Genomic DNA, 24,883 nt, shown 5'->3' on the forward strand with positions numbered 1-24,883 from the left:
TAGTAACATTGGATATAGTTATATGATAGTAAATACTCATTTGAATAGTAAAAGTAACAACATTATCAACGAGATTAGTGAGAGTGGTAGAAACAACCACGCCAGTAGTGAAATAATCAATATTAATACGGCAATAGTGAAAATAACAATAATTACGGCGGGAGTAGTAAAATTATCAATATTAATGCGGCAATAGTGAAAGTAACAATAATTACGGCGGGAGTAGTGAAAGTAACTGATTAGTATTGAAATGTTATTACTATTGTTTCATTAATAAGAGTAAAATATTAATAGCGGGAGTAGTGAATCTGTCTCAAAATTTATTTCATTGTAATTTTAGGATGTGTTATAAAAATATATTAATGATAAATTTATGGTTATGCAACTTTAAATAATTTTATTTAACGAAAAAAAATTAATGGTAAGTAGAGCTAGCCCGGGCGAAGCCGAGCACCAATACTAGTTTCTATGTATATTGATGACATTGTTGCTTCTGATTTAATAGTTAATGTCTAATCTCTTTATGGGGTTTACTTCCCAAAAAAAAAATGGTTAAGAAGGAAGATTGTATTGTTGTACTCATAATAGCTTTGTAATGAAAATTATCGCGATACGAAGTATTATATATATAGATCATTTATTAATCTGTATTTTCTCTTAACGAGAGATATTCTAATCAAAGATAATTTCATATATTAAAAAAAACTTCTCGACAAAGTTTGTGCGCCAATTATTGTATACTTAATGAAGTTTTCAGCCATTCCAAATAGAAAAGTTTTAGGGTAATTTACTTTAATAGCTCAATCCATTAACGAGGACAAAAAAATAATTCATCTAAGTACAAACCAGGACATAATATATAAAGTTTTCAATACTTCCAAATTTCCAACATTAATAATAACAATTAACAAATTAAAAGAAATACAATTCCCTGAGAACAAAGACGGAGTAATTACGCTACTGGCTTAGCTACAGCCAAGTTAAAACGACAAAGGGGACAATGAGGCTTTTTCTTCAACCACCTGTAAATACATTGTTCATGAAATACATGTTTGCATGGCGTGCATGTCACCGTTGCTTCCTCTTCTTCCACAACCATATTTACCAAACAAATTGCGCAACATTTATCCTCCTCGTCTTTAAAATCCATGTCTTTAGCCATTACCTTCTTTAAATTCGCCCTAATCGCCAACTCTTTCGAAAGCACCACTCCAAGATTAATCGTGACGTTTAGAGCCGTTGGTCGAGGGTTCGATTCTATGTAGGATGTGAGCTTATTCACCACTTCATGCCTGAATTTGTCATCAACATGTAGCCCATGTAGGCCAACTCCTAGGGCACATACGATGATGTTCGAATTAGCACGGTTCTTGATGTTTCCAAAGGATGCCCGTGGAGTTCGACCTAGTATTACTCGTCGAATATCTTTTATCACCTCGGGATTCGATAATATTATCTGGCGACGGATTTGTATCACCTCGAAATCAACAGAGAAATTATTAGGGTTGCTCGACTGCCTATCGGCCGGATCATTGCTTTCTTTGATTGTAATCTCTACGTCAGGAGAAAGTTCTACGTGTCGTAGATTCGACATTATTATGATATATATACGGATGAAGATATAAAGTTGAAGTTTATGGGAGTGATAAAGTTGATTGTATGAGGTTGAATTATAACTTAGTGTATGTATGTAGAATGATTGTTGATTGAGTATTGAAGGTGTATGAGGCTTTTTATACTGTTTTGTTTCCTAATCCGATATGAAATAGGACTATGTGCTATAACTTGCTTTCCAATTCCGTCAAACAAAAGTTTCCATGAATAATTCCGTCAAAAAAAACATTATATATTTCCACAGTATTAATACCTAAAGTTGTTTCTATATTACTCCATCTGTCCCGGTCGTTTGTTATCATACGGAGTATTTCATTTTGGGTGTCTCAGTCAATTGTTGTCCTTTCTATTTTAGGATTGTATTTGATGAGCAATTTCATCATTCACACTCAACTTGATCCACTTGTCATCTTATAATTGCCTTTCTCCCTTTTCCTTAGTTTTTGTGTTAAAACTAAAGGACAACAATTAATAGAGACGAATAGAGTAATAGTTAAAACTTAAAACAACATGTTCCTGCATGATCCTCCAAGTACAAATTTGACTAGGTTTTGAAATATTTTTGTAAGGATAGTTGTAGGACGTCATTGGGTGGAATTAAATTTTAGTACGTACCACCCTAATTCGAGGAAAGGAAAAGAAATATATAAGAAAACCCTAGTTTTCAATTAATTCTTGTAATTTATTGCATTTAGGCTGAATTATATAACAAACAAATTTAAAATATTTTTCCTAATCTAGACGAAACATAGCTTTCATGTAAGTGTTCCATAAACCATTAAACAGTAATGAAAACATTTGAGAAAAAAAAAATGCAAATACGTGACTCCAACATAAAAAGCCTATAAACTAGTTATATACATCGTATATAAAATCGTTTTACGTTCATGTCATACAACAATCATATAATCCGCAAGTATCAAGGTATGGAGCTATTAATTAAACAATTAAAGTTGCTTGGATGGTCGCAGGGGCGGACCCACCTAGTAGCAAGGGGTGGCGTCCGCTACCCCAAACGTAAAAAAAATGGTTTACAAGACGGTTTTTTGCTACCCCAATTATTGTTGAACAGTAGATAAGTAGATATTATTCTATTAAATCTTCAATAAACATCTTTTGGTTCAGTGGTAAAGGCTTTGGTTATCCACCTACTGGCCTGGGTTCAAATCTCCTTACATGCATATATAGAGTAATTTTTTTTTCGCTACCCCATATATTAAATCCTGGAACCGCCCCTGGATGGTCGGATCCTTGCGCGTGTATCATGTTAATCGGGTTTAAATCGAGTTATTTAAGATTTGGTCGATATCAAGTCAGTCAAACTACGTTCAACTATAAATCAATTTTGGCTTGTTTAAGTTTATTATCAATATACTCCGTATCATTTATTTTGGGAGAGTTCCTTTAATTGGTGTTTAAGTGAAAAAACTAGTGGTATGGCATTAAAAAATTGAGTATTAAAATCTTTACATACCAGTCGAATAATAATAATAATATTTGAATTAAACTTTATTATGGAAAATGAATTACAGATTTAAACAACGAATAATACAAGTTTGTTAAGAAAAATACAAAGCCCAACCGCCGTCAACAGTAATCTTGACCAATCTCTCCGAACCAGACGAGACCGGTGTCATCATCACGCAGTCCACTACTTCCTCATTCTCGTCGCAATCCCTTTCAAAGTAGTAATTAAGTTTATACTGAATCCGGTCATACCAAACACGGCTTGGATCCTCTTGGATGAGCTGGGTGTGTTTTCGGTGCACGAGCTCCTTGAGCTGGTCCACCACAAGCTCTGCTGAGTAAAACGAGAGTGGAAGGTCCATAGTGAGGTGCATAAGTAGGGATTTTTCACATTCTTCACAATACGGGTTTATTGAGACCGATTCCATAGGCTTGCTTGGATAGTACCCGGTGGCGATTTTGTCGGAGTCACCGTGATGGAACTCTTGACGGATTAGGGTTACTTCGATGATGTTGCTTGTTGAGGAAGGTAATATTGTTTCCGGGTACGTACCAAATTGATTATGATGACATGGTACAATTGATGCCATCAATCAATCAATCAATACTATATATTAATTCCAGAAACCAAGGGACTTTAATGTAATTAAAGAAATTTATACAAATTAATTATACTATATAGTTTTAAATTGATAGCACCGTGTGATGGACCTGATAAAGGGACCTCAATGTAAATATTATATAGTTTTGGTTAAAAGTATAATATAAAGATGCCTTGATGAAGAATACTTATGGAAACTACATTAAATTAAAGGAATTATTTTTAGAAAACACAATAATATAGTGATTTTCCTTAAAATTAACATGCCCCGCTTTATACTATATAGTTTTAAATTGATAGCACCGTGTGATGGACCTGATAAAGGGACCTCAATGTAAATATTATATAGTTTTGGTTAAAAGTATAATATAAAGATGCCTTGATGAAGAATACTTATGGAAACTACATTAAATTAAAGGAATTATTTTTAGAAAACACAATAATATAGTGATTTTCCTTAAAATTAACATGCCCCGCTTATAGAATAAATTAGTATCATCATAGAATTATAAATTAAATTAAATGTAGTAAAAGTAATAGTAGCAGCAACGAGATTAATAAAATTAACGGTATTAATGTGGGAGTAGTGACAGTTAAAATAATGACAGTGGGAGTAGTGAATGTAACAACGAATGTAGTGAAAGTAACATTGGCAACAATGAGAAAAAGAATGAACAATTAAATAACCAATCGACTCAAGGAAATATTTTATTTATTTAAATATAGGCCGGATAAAATTAACGGGAATAATAATGAATTTAACAGGAACAAATAGAGGAATTAGTAAACGAAACAATAGTAACCACGAGAGTAGTGAACGTTATGATATTAACAAAGAATGTCGTGAAGGTAATAATATTAATAGCGGGGCAGTGAACGTGTCTCATAATTTGAAAATAAATTTTACATTTCATCATAATTACAAGATATGTTATAGAAAAATATATTACTAATAGTAAACGTGTGAGTTAGACAACTCCAACATAGTTTATTTCATTGAAAATAAAATTTAACGGTAAAAAGAGGTAGCCCGGGCGAAGCTGGGCACCAAACCTAGTTATTACTATTGTAAAAAACTTAATCTCCCCTACTACTAAGAGAATAAAATTTTCAAGTAGTTTCCCGCCTAACTTACACTACTCTTTGATGGGCCAATCTAAGTTGGGCCGTCGACTTTTAATAAATCAAATTTGTTTTTGCGTCAAGTCTAACGTATGATTTGAATCAATTGAAAACCTATACATGGAAACAAATGTATGCTTTGACTTTTCGAATAAATGTAATCCTATACATGAAAACAACCTCTCAAATTATGCAATCTTTACAATATTATCCCGAAAATATGCAATTACAATCAATTACCCCCTAATATATTATGCAATTTTACAACATATCAATTGCACTCTCGAATTATGAAATCTTTATTTTAGTAATATGGAGTATATGGAGTATGGAGTATGGAGTATTTTTTAAATAATGTATAACAATTTTTATGTATTTTCTTATAGGAAATAGAAAGTGAAAATGTTAGTTTTAATAATTTGTAAATTGTCTTTTTGGACGCGTAGTATATTATTTTTACCAGTTTTCTTAATAAGGCTAATAGGTTTTTTAACTAGATTTTACATCTAACTTAAATTTCATAAATTAGTTCCCTTTATCGATTTAACATTATAGTGTTATTATTATTAATAGTAAACTTTCTTTTCTATCTACTTACTATTATTATATTTAGTACGAGTATATTATAACATTAAATTAAAAGTAGCTTTAATTTATGCAAATAATTTTATTAAAAGTTCCTCTTTATAAATTTCATCTTAAAAATACTGTGCTATAGCACGGGAAGTACACTAGTCTCCCCTACTACTAAGAGAATAAAATTCTCAAGTAGTTTCCCGCCTAACTTACACTACTCTTTGATGGGCCAATCTAAGTTGGGCCGTCGACTTTTAATAAATCAAATTTGTTTTTGCGTCAAGTCTAACGTATGATTTGAATCAATTGAAAACCTATACATGGAAACAAATGTATGCTTTGACTTTTCGAATAAATGCAATCCTATACATGAAAACAACCTCTCAAATTATGCAATCTTTACAATATTATCTCGAAAATATGCAATTACAATCAATTACCCCCTAATATATTATGCAATTTTACAACATATCAATTGCACTCTCGAATTATGAAATCTTTATTTTAGTAATATGGAGTATGGAGTATGGAGTATTTTTTAAATAATGTATAACAATTTTTATGTATTTTCTTATAGGAAATAGAAAGTGAAAATATTAGTTTTAATAATTTGTAAATTGTCTTTTTAGACGCATAGTATATTATTTTTACCAGTTTTCTTAATAAGGCTAATAGGTTTTTTTAACTAGATTTTACATCTAACTTAAATTTCATAAATTAGTTCCCTTTATCGATTTAACATTATAGTGTTATTATTAATAGTAAACTTTCTTTTCTATCTACTTACTATTATTATATTTAGTACGAGTATATTATAACATTAAATTAAAAGTAGCTTTAATTTATGCAAATAATTTTATTAAAATTTCCTCTTTATAAATTTCATCTTAAAAATACTGTGCTATAGCACGGGAAGTACACTAGTTAATTAATTAATTAAGTTGTGTAATAATCTGATTTCTTAAGTGTTTGAGTATAATTATGAAAGACAGAAGATGCTACGGTTACACTCGGTGTATAAAATCTTCTATACACTACCAATTAAAATTTGACATGTGGAAGAATCTCTTAGCATTTATGGGGGAATTATGAAGAGGTTTGGAGGGAAATAAAAATTCAACATTGGAGGAAAAGATGAGAAAGATGGGTTGGAAAATTTTAAGAACTTTAATAATTTTGGTATCAAGATTTATAAATATATTTACTATAATTAAATATAATATTATATGTTAGCAAAATATTTACCAAATCACTTAAATTTCTACCCTAGCATTTACACAATTATCTTTCGTTAAAAAAATAAATAAACAAAAACTACTATTCATACGTTGCTTTTTTTTTAGGGAATTACGAAAATAAACACCAAAAAATAATATCTTAAACAATCTGAATAATTATGGTACATAATATTTTAGGAAAATTTTGAAATTTGAGATTTGATATTTTGAATTATGGCTCCCAAATTTTGACAAAACCAACCCTAAAAAATATTCTATCTCATATCTCATCATTGCCACATGTCGTAACGTTACTCGCAGTGTATAAAAGATTATATACATTGAGTGTAACCGTAGCCTTTTCGATTATATATCGGTGTGCAGAAGTAGGATTTATGGAAACTAATTGGGGTAGTACTCGTATTTTTATTTCCTTAATTAAGTGTGAACGGATTAGTTTTAACCTGTTTCCTTATCTGATAATCTAGGTTGTATTTGTTGCGCATGTGACCGTTTTTTTTTTTTTTTTGGAAAAAGGGAACAATAATTAAAGAAAGGTAAAGAGATTACAAAGAGTTCAAGGAGGGGAGGGGGGGGGGGGGGGTTCAGGAGAAAGCTCCGTACAAGCCACCGAGTCAATAATACAAAAGTCTAAAAGAAAGGTGGGGATATTTTCCCACCGAAAATTCCCATTAGCAGAAGAAGTATCATCCCTTGAAAACTTGGCCATGGAATCGGAACGGTGTTCGTGAAAAAGAATCAAAAGTTATCTTCAAAAGAGGTGAGGCCTTTAATAGTTCCCTACAATTCAAGACAATATTAGCAGTATTATCCAGAGATGCAGTACACAAATCTTCAGACGAGATAATTAAGCCGAACGGCATTAAGGCAATCAAAACTAATAATGTAGTAACCCGAAAGACTCCTAGCAAACATCAGTCCAGCCCGAATAGCCAGGAGTTCACTCATCATAGGTGAAGAAGCGTAACACCTAATAGTCCACCCCACAATCCACTGCCCAAAACTGTCGCGGACAACACACCCTATACCCACCAAGAGAGAAGTAGCGCAAAAGGACGCATCAACATTGATTTTGAACCAAGAGGGAGGAGGAGGGGCCCAATGAGTCCTACTGTCTGAACTGAACTGAATTTAATGGAGCTGAACTGAACTTAATGGAACTGAACTAAACTGAAATGAAGTAAACTGAGATGAACTGAATTAAAATGAGCTGAAATTAATTAAGTCCAAAAGAACAGGGCCTTAAATAACCTAAGTAATCTAAATTTAGTGGAATAATCATTGTTGAATTTAAGAAGAATAATACTGTATTACATGGGTATAGTAGTGCCATGGGTGTATATACTCCCCCAATATAAGTTATGATGGTTGTCAACTTTAGGTAAAATCCTAGTCCATCTCCTTTGACTAGTATCCCCTCTGTTCCAGTGATATGTTTACTTTTTTTTGATAAAATGTGAGTAGTATATATATCAAAAATAGTAGGACTTACATGTAATGCAAATCCTTAATTACATAAGGTTCTTATGGCAAAGCCAAGTTACATCATTAGCATTCAATTTCTCTCTACCTCTTCCTCTAATTCTAGCTCTCATTCCATCACTTATCTGCAAAGCAACATGTCTTGGATGCATGAGGACCGTATCATTTCTGCACTTGTTTCTCTGAAACCAGATAGAGTAAAGTGCCCCCAAAAACAGTGCAATCTGAACTCCTCTCTGGACAATTGTACCTCCTCTATTAGACCACCAAGATAAATCAACAGCCAAAGGGAAGTTGCACCCTGTAACCTGCTGTAAAGACATCATCACTCGTCTGCTGTACTGGCAGTCAAAGAACAGGTGAGTCAGGGATTCATTAGCATGTCCACATAGCAGGCAGCAAGCATCAACATCCATCCCATAGGTTAACAGTTTATCCACAGTGTTAAGTGCCTCATGAGCCACTAACCATCCCATGAATTGGTGTTTAGGTAGAGCCCAACTATTCCAGACCACCTTACTCCAGTATGCAGGAGAACTAACATTCCTGAGCCAATCATAACAACCACTGGGAGTGTATCCCGTGGGTTGGACCACCCAGACCCCATCCACAAATCCATGAGCTAGTTCTTGCTTAACCTTACAGATCCTTCTCCAAACCCAGCTTGAGTTAGTTGAAGGACTGTACTCAAACCAGTCTCTCCCTCTGATATGGTTACACTGTACCCACTGTACCCAAATGGAGTCTCTTTTCTCAGCAATCCAATTCACCAGACGACCCACCATTGCCTTGTTCCATACCTCCTGATCCTTCAGTCCTAGTCCTCCTTCTTCCTTTGGCTTACAAATTTTATCCCATGCCACTAATGGGACCCTCTTATATTCTGTAGCACTCTCCCACAGATAGTTTCTACAGGTGGCTTCTATACTCTTAATGATGCCCTTGGGTAAGACAAACATCGAAGCCCAGTAGGAGTGCAGGGTGTTCAGGACTGATTTAATCAACACAAGCCTGCCAGCATAAGAGAACTTCCTTGCTCCATAACTATGAATCCTCCCACAGATTTTCTCAATGAGACAAGCACAATCAGATATCTTAAGTCTTGTAGTTTGAATAGGCATTCCCAAATATTTAAAAGTGAGAGCACCTTCAGTAAAGCCTGATATCTTTAAGATATCAGTCTTAATGTGATCAGGCACCCCTCTAAAATATGCATTGGATTTAGCAGGACTAATTTTAAGACCAGATGCTTTTGAGAAGGTGGAAAAGGACTGTAATAAGAGCATCATAGAAGTAGTGTCACCTTTACTGAACAGCAACACATCATCAGCAAACATCAAGCAGGCCAACCTTTGATTTTTACACATTGGGTGAAAGTGGAAATCATACTTATGAGCTGCATACTTCAAAGTTCTGGTTAGATACTCCATACACAAGGTAAAAAGGGGGGGTGATAATGGATCCCCTTGTCTAAACCCTCTCTTGCCCTGAAAGAAACCAAACATATCCCCATTGAGAGATAATGAGAAGGATGCAGTGGTAACACACTGCATAATCATGCTTTGGAAACCAACTGGGAATTTCAAAGATCCTCAATAATCGCTCCACAAACTTGTCATTCCATCTGTATCATATGCCTTCTGCAGGTCAATTTTGAATAGACATCTGGGTGATGCATTAGGTCTCTCATACAATCTAATGAGATCCTGGCATATCAGGATATTCTCCTGAATACTCCTGTTTTGAATGAATGCACCCTGGTTCTGATCTACAATATGTGGTAGCACTGCAGCAAGTCTGTTACATAGCAACTTAGATATGATCTTGTACACAACATTGCAACATGCTATAGGCCTGAACTGAGTAACATTCTGAGGTCTCTCACACTTTGGTATTAAGGTAAGAGTGGTGGCATTGATTTGTGTCAGTAATCTTTTCTGAATGAAGAAATCCTTAACAGCTCCAATCACTTCTCCCCCTACCTCTCCCCATGAATCCTTAAAGAACTTGCTCGTGTACCCATCTAGACCAGGTGATTTTGTGGGTCAATATCCGTATACTACCCTTTAAATTTAGGACTATAACGTAAATTTAACATGCGATTATTGTCATAAAACATAAATACAATAGAAACGATAAGGAACAAGAAATAACCTCGGGTCCTTTGATGCACGGCGTAAAGAACAGAAATCAAACGAGATTCCCTCCTAATTGTTGCACCCAAGACTTGTCCGAGATATGCCCTTGGCTAGATGGTGTTCTCCGATTGCCTTGCAATATTGGGAGAACTGATGTGAGGTTATCGAGATGTGAGATCTAGGTTTCAGAGAGAAACTATCTCCAAAACCCTAATTTTCTGTAAAATGAATTGTCTAGGTCAAAAGGAGAGGGAGCCTCTCCTTTTGTTGCCTCGGTCCGTGGGTCAAGAGAGGAGGGAGTGGGCTTTCCACTTTCTCCTCATTTAACTTGTGATCCGATGATCCGACCCGTCTCGCTAAAATGTATATGACGCGGTTTATATTATAAATCGTCATCGGTTATCGGCTATTAAAACATCAACTAATAACACGGGTTAGTTGAAGTATTAATACATGTCCGACAAAGACGATATTGTATAATTTATTCAATATACATTAATTAAATATAAATCGCTTATATTTAATTTTACGAATTAACTGGTTAATTCGCCTTAGCTCATGATATTTAATCCGTATTAAATATAATATCTCAACATCACATATTTGACTAATTACTAGTCAAATAACTCGGACTAACTGGTTAGTCAATTTTGGCATCTACATGACAGTATTTTCATACCGTCACATCTCTCGAACGTATCCTATAGGTGTGACTTTTAGGGACCAGTTGATCACCGCCATCTGTATGACAATAACGTCAAACTTATCTAGCAAGCCAACCGTTATTGATAAACGTGGATCAACTGATAATAATACCAAAGTATGCCCTTTGATCCTTTTAGAGGTTTATAAGTCCTTGCACTAATCAAGTTAAGGACACCAACCCCAACAAGCTCCCACTTGTCCGTACAAGTGTATGTGCAATGACGTTATCCGCACTAACCGGAGGACACAAGCTCCAACAAACTCCCACTTGTCCGTACAAGTGTATGTGCGATAACCGATTCTCATATTCATTTAAAATTTCTCCCACTCAATGTAAAACAATTTGCAGATCCGGATCCGCAAAGGTCGTATTTTACAATCGATCTGTATCTAGAGTGGTTTCCCCGACTAGAGAGTAACTTAACCGATAAAACGAATCCGTATCCGAGCATGGCCATGCATTTCGATTCTGACTCCTCGAGTGGCCCTGAGAAATATCGAGTACCCGATAAAGGCTGAATATTTCCTTCAACTCGACTCCTTCCGATCTAAGCACACATGAAATGACCAGAAAAAATCTACTTGGCCCCCTGTTACGGATGACCGTGAGAAAGAAACCAAAGTCACCCAAAAACTGCCGTAGTCTCAAGAGACAGTCGAGAGTCAAAAGAATCGACTCTTAGGATCACCATGGAAGTCCTATCCACGACCGGGCAACGAATGTTATAAAACATCTAGGACTCCACGTCGATGTCACAATAGTGTCCTACGAAATATCCGTATAAATCGCCTCTGTGATTGGTCGATCAACTTTGTTGACTTATGGCTAGTTGAACCCACCATCAACCAACGTCACAAAATAATTGCCAGAGTTATCAGCTCATGTGGGCAATTAAGGACTAAAAAGATATGATGTTTGTTCAGTTCACTTTGTGGTGTTCAAAATTGTCGTACAATTCCACATGAAAAACAAAATATATATAAAATATCAAAACGATGATGTCGTATAGAGTACAAAAGAGAATGAATCTAATCCATAAAAGAGTACTACGACTTAGGAACACGTTTGATTCCCATGGAATTAATGTGCCCTTCATGCTTATCTTGTCGTAATGCTTTAGTGAGAGGATCTGCTATGTTATCATCAGTAGCAATCTTTTCTATCACTACTTCCTTTTGCTCCACGTAATCTCGGATTAGATGAGCTTTCCGTTGTACATGTCTAGACTCAACATAGTACTCGGACTCAGTCGTAGAATCTGCTGTAACACTTTGCTTGGAACTCTTCCAGCTGACTGTAGCGCCATTAAGAGTAAAAACGAATCCAGACTGAGATTTCGAGTCATCTCGATCCATAAGTCAATGCCCAATCTTTAGTCCTCCGTAGGTACTTAAGATTGTTCTTGACAGCCATCCAATGTGATTCACCTGGATGCTGTTGGAATCGACTTGTCATACTCAATGCATATGCCACGTCCGGACGTGTGCATATCATGGCATACATGATTGATCCTATTGCCGAAGCATAAGGAATCCGTGTCATGCGCTCTTTCTCTTCCGGTGTCTCTGGTGCCTGAGACTGGCTCAAATGCACCCCTGGAGCCATAGGAAGGAACCCCTTCTTGGAGTAAGTCATAATGAATCTCTCTAGGACTTTGTCTATGTAAGACTCCTGACTGAGAGATAACATCCGTCGTGATCTATCTCGATAGATACGAATGCCTAGAATTCTTTGTGCCTCTCCCAGATCTTTCATCTGGAAATGGTTTTTCAACCATACTTTCACCGAAGTTAAGAGAGGTATGTCATTCCCAATCAGGAGTATGTCGTCAACATACAATATTAGGAAAACAATCTTGCTCCCACTCGACTTGATATATAGACATGGTTCCTCGACAGATCGAGTAAATCCATTTTCTTTAATCACTTGGTCGAAGCGATGATTCCAACTCCGAGATGCTTGCTTAAGTCCATAACTGGAACGCTTAAGTTTGCACACTTTCTTAGGATGTAAAGGATCGATGAAACCTTCGGGTTGTACCATGTACAACTCTTCCTCCAAAAAGCCGTTTAAGAAGGCGGTTTTCACGTCCATTTGCCAAATTTCATAGTCATGAAAAGCGGCGATCGCTAAGATAATCCGAATGGAACGCAGCATGACTACGGGTGCGAAAATTTCATCGTAGTGCAAACCTGGCACTTGGGTGAAACCTTTAGCAACTAGTCGTGCTTTGTAGATATCTTGTTGACCTTCCACTGAATGCTTTATCTTGTAAAGCCATTTGCATTGAAGGGGACGAACCTTAGCAGGTAAGTCAACAAGATCCCACACGTTGTTCTCATACATGGAGTCCATCTCGGATTGCATGGCCTCAAGCCATAGCTTTGAGTCAGAACTAGTCATGGCACCTTTATAGGTTGCGGGTTCACTGCTCGTTAAGAGTAGAACGTCATCTATGTCATGTTCCTCGACCATACCAATGTATCTGTCCGGAGGAATAGAGACTCTTCCCGACCTCCTAGGTTCCTCAGGAATATTCACCGCAGCCGGGATTGAAGGAACAGGTTCCTCCAATGGTTGCTCGGTGTTTGGTTCTGGAATCTCCGACAGGTCGAAGGTTCTATCACTCTTTGCATTCTCGAGAAATTCCTTCTCTAAAAATGTCGCACTAGCCGCAACAAAAACGCGTTGTTCGGTTGGCGAATAGAAGTAATGACCAAATGTTCCTTTAGGATAACCTATAAAGTATGTCTTGACCGATCGCGGGCCGAGCTTATCCTCGTGTCTCCACTTGACATAAGCCTTGCAGCCCCAAACCCGTATAAAGGACAAGTTAGGGACCGTTCCCTTCCATAATTCATATGGAGTCTTGTCAACACTTTAGACGGACTTGGTTAAGTATTAGAGCGGCTGACAAAAGAGCATAACCCCATAATGAATCGGGTAAAACCGTGTGACTCATCATGGATCGAACCATATCAAGTAGTGTTCGATTTCTCTGTTCGGACACACCATTCGGTGAGGTGTTCCAGTGGAGTTAATCGTAAGGCAATCCCACAATCTTTAAGGTGTTGATCAAACTCGTGAGAAAGATACTCGCCACCACGATCCGAACGTAGTGTTTTAATCTTTCTACCTAATAGGTTCTGTACCCTATTTTGGTATTCCTTGAATTTCTCAAAGGATTCACTTTTGTGCTTCATTAAGTAGACATAGCCATATCTACTTAAATCGTCCGTGAAAGTGATGAAATACCTATAGCCTTCTCGTGCGGTGATTGACATAGGACCACATACATCCGTGTGTATGAGTCCTAATAGGTCAGCAGCGCGCATTCCAACACCTTTGAAGGAAATACGAGTCATTTTACCGATGAGACATGATTCACACGTGCCAAATGATTGAAAACCAAAGGCCGAGATAGCTCCATTTTTGATGAGCTGTTTTACGCGTTTCTCGTTAATGTGTCCCATACGGCAGTGCCATAGATACGTTTGATCTTTGTCACCCACCTTTAACTTTTTATTCATTACGTGTAATATTTCCGTGGTCGATCTAAAACATAAATTCCGTTCATGGAGACTGCCTTTGTAGAAATCATATCGTGTAATGAGAAAATGCAAGCATTGTTTTCTATTACAAATGAAAAACCAAGTTTATCAAGCGCAGAAACTGAAATAATGTTTTTCGAAAGACTAGGAACATAATAGCAGTCAAATAAAGACAACTCAAATCCGCTAGGAAGCTGGATCACATATGTCCCCTTGGAGATGGCAGCTACTCTTGCTCCATTCCCAACACGCAGGTCCACCTCACCCTTTACGAGGGGTTCGATGTTTCGGAGCCCCTGCACATGATTACACAGATGAGAACCACAACCAGTATCAAGTACCCAAGTTCCGTAACTTGCGTGGTTAATCTCAATCATATGAATAAAAGTAGTAGAGGAAGAAGACATACCAACAGGTTTAACACGACCTGCCTTTAAGTCCTCATGGTACAATGGACATGTACGCCTCCAATGCCCAGTCTTGTGGCAATGGTGACACTCCATGTTACCATCCTTGCTCTTTGTCGCGCCTGATGAGTTGCTCGACTCACCAGGACCACTCTTACCTGAACCCGACTTCTTGAACTTCGGTTTACCTACGCTAGGTTTGCACGAGCTTTGCCCTTACCTTTTCCTTTGTTGGACACAACGAGAACATCTTGTTTCAAGCTCCCACTGAACTTCATGTCCTTCTCGGTCCATACGAGAAGGGAGTGCGATTCATGGGGAGTCTTCTTCAAATCATTCATATAGTAATTCGCTCTAAATTGCGAAAAACCATCGTGGAGTGAATGAAGCATGCGGTCGATAACAATGTTCTCGCTAATGTTACAATCAAAGGTCTCCAGCTTCTCGACATTCTCAATCATGCTGAGAATGTGTGGGCTAACCGGTTGGCCCTTCTGGAGTCTCGCATCAAAGAAGCGAGTGGTATGCTCATAGGTCACGATTCTCGGTGCTTTCGAGAATTCCTTAGTGAGCGTGGTGAAAATCTTGTTCGCACCATGGGCTATGAAGCGTTTCTGCAAATTGGATTCCATTGCAAAAATGAGTACGTTTTTAATCGCACCCGCTTCCATACAGAAATCATTAAACTTGGTGACTTCTGCAGCTCTAGCCGTGGGACCTGGGTTTGCCGGGATGGGCTCCAAGAGATATTTGAGCTTCCGTCGGCGGCGGCGGCATTCCGTAATGCCGCCTCCCGGTCCGCGAAGTTGGATCCATCATTCTTGATCGAGTAGACCGATTCATCCGATTCATGAAGATCCGAAGCCAGGACTCACGGTCCAATGTGGCACTTGGCATTGGGTTATCGGTAGAACCAGCCATTTGTTGTTTAGCGATTTAAAATCGTGATCTACACCGAAAAAGAAAGAAAAACAAAACGAAATAAGCAACTCATCGAGGTGATTTAAGTCTATTTTAAAAATCATTTTAAACATGTAGACTCTCGCACTTGCATAATTGATCTCCCTCAAGAAAGATACAAGTGATCCCAAGACTCAATTTCTGTAAATTGATAAGCCAACTGTTTAGCTAATTCTTCGTAAGAACTCTTGGTCGATAGATTTCCGTAAATCCTATCTATAGTCCACCATGATCACAGGATCGTACGAGTGACCATAGTGTTGAGATAAAATAGGTCAATCGGTTCCAACTTACCCGACGTAGAAGGGGTCATATTATGCCTACCGACGAAGAAGGGATTCATTGGAGTTTGACCTATAAAGACCGTTCTCAATTTTTGTTTATACGAGGAAGATCCCATCAACTTAATTATAATTCATTTTAAGTGAACGAATAACTAGCGTCTGCGTGAATGAATCAATTTAGATGATGGCTTAGCATGATCGTGTGACATACGAATGTCAATGAAAACTAACTCGTGACCTCTATATGTGTCAGTTTTCATGCAATAATCAGGTGGTTTGGTTTTTAGGCGGAATATGATGCAAATTATCGTTGCGAAAAATAAATAAAAGAATGCAATACGTAAATAAAAATTTCCTAGTGTGGCCTATCCTAGTAAAAGAACATAATACAACTTTGGAATCCACCGTTGGACCCGAAAAGCTTGTCTTGATGTTCCATCTTGATCCAAGTAGCGGGAGTGAGCATCCGGTCTCCATCTTTGGTCTTCTCAAAAATTACAATTAAAATTACAAAATATAAACCTATTTACATTCTAATTAAAACTGTAATTACAAGTGAAAAATCCAAAACGGAGATACGAGATCTCAAAATACAACCAAGACCGTGTTCCATCATTACGGTAACACGTTCTACTAAGGCCACACTAAGTTACAACCGATTGTAAAAATTAAATACGTAATAAAAGGCATTCAAAAACATTCATAATTAACGATAAATAAAAATGCATCAACTAAAAACAAATTCATTCGTGACATAATTCCGTAATTATGTTAAATTTATCCAAACCACCTTTTAATGATTAAAATTCATGTGATAAAACCGCTTCTATCATTTAATTTTAATCCAATACAGTCCGTTACTTTAAATACATGTTAAAATAACTTAATGGTACATGTGTGAACCGTTTCACAATTATAGCGAGTGTACAATATCCGTATAAAGTACATATAATAGCCAAAAGAAAATTTAAATCAAAAGAAACAAATTTTCAAAGCTTTCAAAGACGAAATCCCTCGATCCAGGGATTCAAGTGCTCGATCGAGGGACAAAAGGGCTCGATCGACTGAGCTGCAAGTCGATCGAGGGGAATGCTAATCAGGGGGTACTCGATCGACTAAACTGGAGGTCGATCGAGAACTTATATCAGCAAATCTGCTCGATCGAGTACGAGGACAACTCGATCGAGCAAAAGGTTTTGAAACAGGGTCGATCGAATACAACAGGGACTCGATCGAACAAAAACAAGACAGAAAAGGCTCTCGATCGAGTAAAAAAACATGCTCGATCGAGGGCAAAAATTTCTGGAAAACACAAAACCCTCGTGAAACAGGTTTTATGATACAAAACCACAACAATTTTGATCAAAAACGCATAAAATCAATTTTAACAATTGACAAAAACATGACATATTGTTATAATCTCCGTATAAAACAACAATATGCAAAAATCAAAACGAAAACAAGATGAAATTACCGTGTAATACATGACACGGTTTCAAAATTTCTGCCGTGTATACCAGGCACGGTTTTCGAGACAAAAGCAAAATCGTTTCAAGATCGGTTTTATGAAAAACACATAGAAAAATTTACGTGGCCTCGCTCTGATACCACTTGTGAGTCAATATCCGTATACTACCCTTTAAATTTAGGACTATAACGTAAATTTAACATGCGATTATTGTCATAAAACATAAATACAATAGAAACGATAAGGAACAAGAAATAACCTCGGGTCCTTTGATGCACGGCGTAAAGAACAGAAATCAAACGAGATTCCCTCCTAATTGTTGCACCCAAGACTTGTCCGAGATATGCCCTTGGCTAGATGGTGTTCTCCGATTGCCTTGCAATATTGGGAGAACTGATGTGAGGTTATCGAGATGTGAGATCTAGGTTTCAGAGAGAAACTATCTCCAAAACCCTAATTTTCTGTAAAATGAATTGTCTAGGTCAAAAGGAGAGGGAGCCTCTCCTTTTGTTGCCTCGGTCCGTGGGTCAAGAGAGGAGGGAGTGGGCTTTCCACTTTCTCCTCATTTAACTTGTGATCCGATGATCCGACCCGTCTCGCTAAAATGTATATGACGCGGTTTATATTATAAATCGTCATCGGTTATCGGCTATTAAAACATCAACTAATAACACGGGTTAGTTGAAGTATTAATACATGTCCGACAAAGACGATATTGTATAATTTATTCAATATACATTAATTAAATATAAATCGCTTATATTTAATTTTACGAATTAACTGGTTAATTCGCCTTAGCTCATGATATTTAATCCGTATTAAATATAATATCTCAACATCACATATTTGACTAATTACTAGTCAAATAACTCGGACTAACTGGTTAGTCAATTTTGGCATCTACATGACAGTATTTTCATACCGTCACATCTCTCGAACGTATCCTATAGGTGTGACTTTTAGGGACCATTGATCACCGCCATATCCGTATGACAATAACGTCAAACTTATCTAGCAAGCCAACCGTTATTGATAAACGTGGATCAACTGATAATAATACCAAAGTATGCCCTTTGATCCTTTTAGAGGTTTATAAGTCCTTGCACTAACTGTTAAGGACACCAACCCCAACAGATTTAATATCTGGTATGCTGAAAAGAGCTTCTTTAATCTCCTTCCCACTAACAGGTCTCATCAAAGCTGCACTATTTTCTGAGCTGCATACAGGTCCCTGCTCAATTATTCTTTTGTGTATCTTGCCAATAGCCTGACTGGTGCCAAGCAGGCCTTTATAATAGTCCAGGAATGCAGCTTGAATTTGATCAGGGGTATCACATACTCTCCTAGAAGTGTCCTCAATCCTGAACACTTTATTCCTATGTTTTCTCTGCTTAAGCAAGCCATGAAAGAAAGCACTATTTGAATCCCCATCTTGTACCCATTTGTGCTTTGCCTTCTGAGCTAGAAAGCTATCTCTTGCTGCAGCTAGCTCTTTCAGACGTGCAGTAGCTTCTGATTCAAGAGCTCTCTTCTGCATACCTGAAGGATCCCTGCCTAACTGCCCTTGTAAATCCTCTATCTGCTTCTGTTTGATATCAGCAGCTTGTTCAATGTCACTAAATTTCTCCATGTTCAATTGCCTTAGAGCAGGTTTCAGTAGCTTCAATTTCTTAACAAGCTTAAACATTGGAGTCCCATCCACTTTAGACTGTCAAGTATTTCTCACAATAGGAATAAAATCCTTGGATCCACCCCACATATTGAAATATTTGAAACATTTGTTGCCCTGCACTTGCTTGTTGCTGCTCACAATACAAGGTGTATGGTCATACATCCCCTCTGGAAGGAAATGGGCATACAAATCCTTCAGGTGATCACACCAATCCTTGATAACCAGCACCCTATCCAATCTACTATATATCCTTTCCTCAGGCTGTTGCTTGTTATTCCAAGTATATAGAGCACCAGTAGCTGCTATATCCAGGACACCACAGTCAGCTACACAATCCCTAAATGGCTCCATCTCAGAAGAAGGCACATTTCCACCAACTCTCTCATTTGCTGCCAGTACACAATTAAAATCTCCTGCTATAGCCCATGGTCCAACAATACTCCCTGCAATTCTCCTCAGATGTCCCCAAAGAGGAGCTCTATCATTAATACCATTGAAGGCATACACCATTGTCAAGTAGAAGACAGTCCTACTCACTAATGATTCTACCTTCATATGGATAAATTGAGCATTATACTTTAGAAAATGAACCCTAAAAGACCTAGGCTGCCAAAGAATCCAAATCCTACCTCCATTGTGATATCCACTATTATTAGATATACTCCAATTATTAAAATTATTTACAACTTTATGAAAAGCTTTGCTCTTTATTTTAGTTTCTAATAGGCCAAAAAGACCTACACCTTTATTTTGCAAAAAGAAATTAATAGCCTTCTGTTTACCAACTCTATTCATTCCCCTAACATTCCAGAACCCTATACTATCCATTAGATAAAATGAGAGGGTTACCACTACCATTTCCAGCTGCACCAGCTTTACCAGGAGACTTAAGTACCTCTTTGTACGAATATGCACCAAAGGACTCCCTGCTATACCCATCCTTTTCCTTTTCCTGCTCACTGTCTCCCCTTCTCAATAATACCAATCTCTTGACTGGAGTTTGAGGCAACTTGGAAGGAGAATTAGTAGGTTTGCTAGGGATCACTTGCATTTCTGATGTAGCTGTCTTGTGGTTGGCAGTCTTCACAACTGGCCTCCACACTTTCTTGGTCACTGTCTTCTCTTTAGCCAATTTGTCTTTCCTACACTGTTCCTGATCATGCCCCCATACCTTGACATTTCTTACATTTGATGGGTTTCCACTCATCTTCAATTTCAATTTGGTTTACTAACCCATGCTCATCCTTGAAAGCTATTTTGGCTGGCAACTCCTGATCAACTACCAATTCTACCATAACACGAGCAAATCCCAGCCTGGTTCTTTCCTCAGTAGCTGTATCATGCTTGACTTGTTTACCTACAATGCCTGCAATTTTTGGTAACCCCTTTCCCCAGAACTTCAGAGGCAACCTATGCAATCTTATCCACGCAGGAACACATTCACATCCTCTTTAGTCATCTCCATGTCTCTTTCCCAAGCTTTCACAATCATTGGCTTGTTATCAAAAAGATAATGTCCTGATGCAAGGACCTTCTCTTTCATTTCCATCGCTTTAAACCTAACCAGGAATATCCCATTGGGCAAAAATGAAATCTTGTCTATATTAAACCTCGTCCAGATTCGCCTTATAAAACCTTCAACTATGTCCCATGGTGGATTGGCTCCCAATATGAAGCATACAACAGCCTGTTGCCAATACTCTATTTCTTCTGCAACATCTTCCTGGTCTAACTGCAGTATCTCCTCACTCCCTGTTTCAGGCACAATTTCTTGAGTATCTATGCTCTGTTCATCATCCTCCTTTTCCTCCTCGCTCTCATTAATATTATCCTCATCTTCTACTTCGTTTTCTGATTCTGTATCAGTCTCTACTACTAACTCTGGTATCCCTACCACTTCATGGATATTCTTTGTTTTCCCTTCCATCTCGACATTAGGTCCATTCCTTACATTATTAGGGCTTTCTGAGACCACTTGTTCTTCTACATTTTCCTCCAAATTCTTCACCTCAGACGTAGGAGGGATGCTCCTCCCACGTAGAGTCATCTCTCTTTGTCTCTGTTGGATTGATTTCCTGGCCATGGGCACAGAAATCAATGGCGGCACAGCATGCCGTGCATGGATTCTCTTGGTTTTTTCTCTCTAGGATTTTTCTATTTTTTCTCTCGCATAAAATAATAACCTCAGTGATATGTTTACACTTCCTTTATTTTATGAGGGGGAATAAAGAAATTGTAAACATATAACTGGAACAGAGGGAATAACTAGTAATGATAGCATGAAAATTCTTTTTTCCGACTCTAAACATAACATGCTTTGATCTTATTTTTTTCATTAATCATACAAATTTTACGGAGTAAGATTTATCAAGCAGTTGATTGGATCGGAAAGACAAATAGCCCTTCTGACAATTAGCTAGTAAGGTTACTGAACCAATAGTCATAACCCGGATCCATACTCGTTTGTGATATATACCTGCACTACGACTAACATGATTATACAAACAAATAGAATCCGTAAAATTTGAGAAGTAATAATTAATTAAAGAATTGAACTCTAGTTCATTAGACTAAATTGGATTATTCAATCCAAAATAAGAAGCCATAAAAAATACAATTAGATTGATCATCTTTTTACCTAAAAAAAATAAAATAAAGAACCTGACCTAAATCAATTAGGTTCAATTGGTAACTCGAAACGACAAAGGGGACACATGTGACTAGTCCGTAGCCATTCAATAACACAATCCTCATGAAACACATGCTTACATGACAATTTCACCCGCACCCGCTTCATATTAAGTCCTTCAAGACACACCACACAATCCTCCCCGTCAGCCACCACGTCCTCCACCCTCTCTAGCTTCTCTATAGCTGATACGGCAGCCGGGGTGGGCCCAGCCTCGGATTGTCCCTCGAACAACGTACCTTGTAAGAGATCAAACAAAGTAGAGCACTCTATGTCACGTTGCCTTGCAACAACAATGCTACACCTCCCTTGAACTCCATACCTCTTCTCCCTGGTCATGTAGTCAACCTTATAGTGTAAGGCTTCGAAAATCGAGTCAATGTCGTAATTTGTGTTGTTAGGAAAGCCGTTGTTGATGTAGTCGCTGACGACTTCGAGCTTGCAATGAGGGCAATAGGGGTTTAGAGGGTTTGAATAGGTTGTTGATGTTGTTAAAGGCAAGTATGAGATTGTTTGTTCTTCATCATCATCATTGTGATCATAATAGACTAACCTTGTTGTATTTTCATAGCATATATCAACAAATATACAATATTCTATTGGGTAATTATTGATGAGATAGTTGTTGTGTTGACAATAGATATTCATCGCCATAATTTGTTGTAATCAAAGATTCTAATTATTATAAGAAAGTAAGGACATATAAGGTACCTTAACGCCGTTACAAAATTCAAGAATGATGTCTGATATAATGATGACTAATAGAGTGTAAGAAAAAATATTAACTTGGGGGAATAATTTATTGTTATGGGTATATTTATATAGGGATTTTGTAAGAGTAGATTTATTTCTAGAAATTACTAGATGAATTTCATTGTTGTGGGATATTATACGGTGTATTATTGTTTGGTATATACTAGGAATAGGATTAGGGGGCTTAAGGTACTATTAAACTTTTTTTCCCCTAATTGGAAGACTAGTGGCTTCAGTAATTGCAACTTTTTATCTTCTCTAACACAAATTCTCATTTAAGACGTCGGTCACTTCCGTCTTAAATTTAAAACCGGTCAAATACAAATCACCAAGCTTGTTGCCGAGAAAAAGGAACATACATCGGATGTACTATATCCAACTTTTTTGTTTTTTGAGCATATATGTATTTTTTTTTGAGCTTATTACCTCAAACTTTATTTATTTTTGAGCATATGTGTATTTTTTTGAACATAATAAAGTTTATAAGTTAGATTTTAATACTTTTTCCGTCAAAACTCAAATTTAACTAAACTTATATATAATGTTTTTGAGTTTTATTGTAATTTTTTAGTGCTTAATATTTAAGTGAATAAGCTCAGAAACTTCATATTGAAACTCAGAAACTTTAAAACAAAACTCAAAAACTTTATTATAATGCTCAGAAATTATAGAATTGGAGGTAGTACATCAGATGTATAATCCTCTTACTGCTTGTTGCCTAGTAAATGTCAAAAGCTTTGTCTTTATTACCACCATGCGGTACATATAGAATTTTTGACTTTTTATTATATTATTTATAAAAAAAATTATCTCAAACTAATGATTTTATTTAATAAATTGAAATTTAGAGTTTAATGAAAAAATTATATTTTAATGAAAGGATATTATTTGAGTGAGTATACTTGGAGGCAAAACTTTTCATAATTCATATTCTCTTAGGAGATGTGGTTAGTGATGGACTTGACTCTACTATTTGATATTCAATAGATTATTAGTTGTGAAAGTAGATTGATTAAAGAGTCAAACTGATCATAGATTACACGTTTGATTGACATGTCAATCAATCAATTAATCAATCAATATCTATCTATCTATCTATATTAATAAAGGAAGCTTTTTTCGAGCGATTACAGAGTTTCCAACTTTTACGAACTACCTAAATATTTAGAATAAATATATTAGCTATAGAATCAGAAGAGAACGTGTATTAGAAGTTGTACTTATAGAATTTTAGAAATGTAAGGACTCTTTCCATAGCTAACATCTTTTCTCCTCCCGTTAATGTAGTTGATTAGAATTCTATTATCTGAAAGTAGTTGCTTTGAATTGGTATTTGAAAACAACTTGCTTTCGATAGTGTGTATATATACACAACCTTCAAACATAGCAATCACAATTATATGAGAATCATTATGCTACGAAATTCTTATCCCTAGACACTTTTTTCCTTTAATTTTGCCAAATGTATTTTATATATTTGTCTCTAATGTTTCACGTTTATCTATAATGTTTATGTTGTTGTATGTTTATTATCGTTTCTCTCACAGTGTTGTTTATGTTTTTCTGTTGTTCGACGGGTTGGACTGTCATGAATCCCCATTGCAAAAGCCCAAATCACAATCACCCATCCATCCAAATCATCATCGGTCCATCGCATTCCCATCAAACTTCTATTGTTCTCTCCAATATCAGCCGCCCAATTGGGTTCCACGACTCCCACCTTGCCAGAGTTTGTTGCCTTCGATCGGTTTATATGTATGACGACAATCTGGGGTGACTCAAAGTGATAGCGGAGAATCTTCGGTTTGGCCGTTGAGGAAACACCATACTGTTGAGTGTTGAGTATTGAATATTTGGAATTTCGGTTAGTTGCTTCATATAATAACTAGGTTAGATCCCGCACAATAAATGCGCGGTATTAATAGAGTTCTTATTTTTGTATTACTAAGTCATAATCAATAACACCTCATTAATTTTTTATATTTATGTACAAAAAAAAAAAAAAAATCATATCTCACGTCATTATATTTTGATATGAGAAAAAAATTGAGTCAGAAAATTATTCAAAAAAATTGAGTAAAATTGAACTGTAAAATAATAGTGTTATCTCATTAATTGTTCATTTTCTCATTTTATTTTGTTTCTAGCAAAAAAA

General features: G+C 36.6%; 1 protein-coding gene across 1 annotated transcript; it reads right to left on the reverse strand.

Annotated features, from left to right (window-relative positions):
• Positions 1-7,304: 7,304 nt before the first annotated feature.
• On the reverse strand, positions 7,305-19,796 carry LOC141651212 (uncharacterized). The gene is made up of 6 exons (XM_074458933.1): positions 19,425-19,796; positions 18,741-19,322; positions 9,738-10,037; positions 8,163-9,647; positions 7,532-7,743; positions 7,305-7,398 (listed from the first exon to the last, which is right to left on the reverse strand). The coding sequence occupies exons 1-6, from the start codon at positions 19,794-19,796 to the stop codon at positions 7,305-7,307; spliced, it is 3,045 nt and encodes a 1,014-aa protein (XP_074315034.1).
• Between the last annotated feature and the right edge of the window lie 5,087 nt (positions 19,797-24,883).

The sequence above is a fragment of the Silene latifolia genome, chromosome 4 (genome assembly GCF_048544455.1).
Source record: "Silene latifolia isolate original U9 population chromosome 4, ASM4854445v1, whole genome shotgun sequence".
Taxonomy (NCBI): Eukaryota; Viridiplantae; Streptophyta; class Magnoliopsida; order Caryophyllales; family Caryophyllaceae; genus Silene; species Silene latifolia.

Bases quoted from the DNA above. Each gene is read 5' to 3' on its own strand.
- LOC141651212 (XM_074458933.1), bottom strand. From the start codon at position 19,796: ATGGTGTATGCCTTCAATGGTATTAATGATAGAGCTCCTCTTTGGGGA. The intron at 10,038-18,740 runs GTTGGTGTCCTT...TTCTTCATTCAG, and splicing joins CAGATATTAAATCTGTTGGG to AAAAGATTACTGACACAAAT. The intron at 9,648-9,737 runs GCATATGATACA...ATGATTATGCAG, and splicing joins TCAAAATTGACCTGCAGAAG to TGTGTTACCACTGCATCCTT.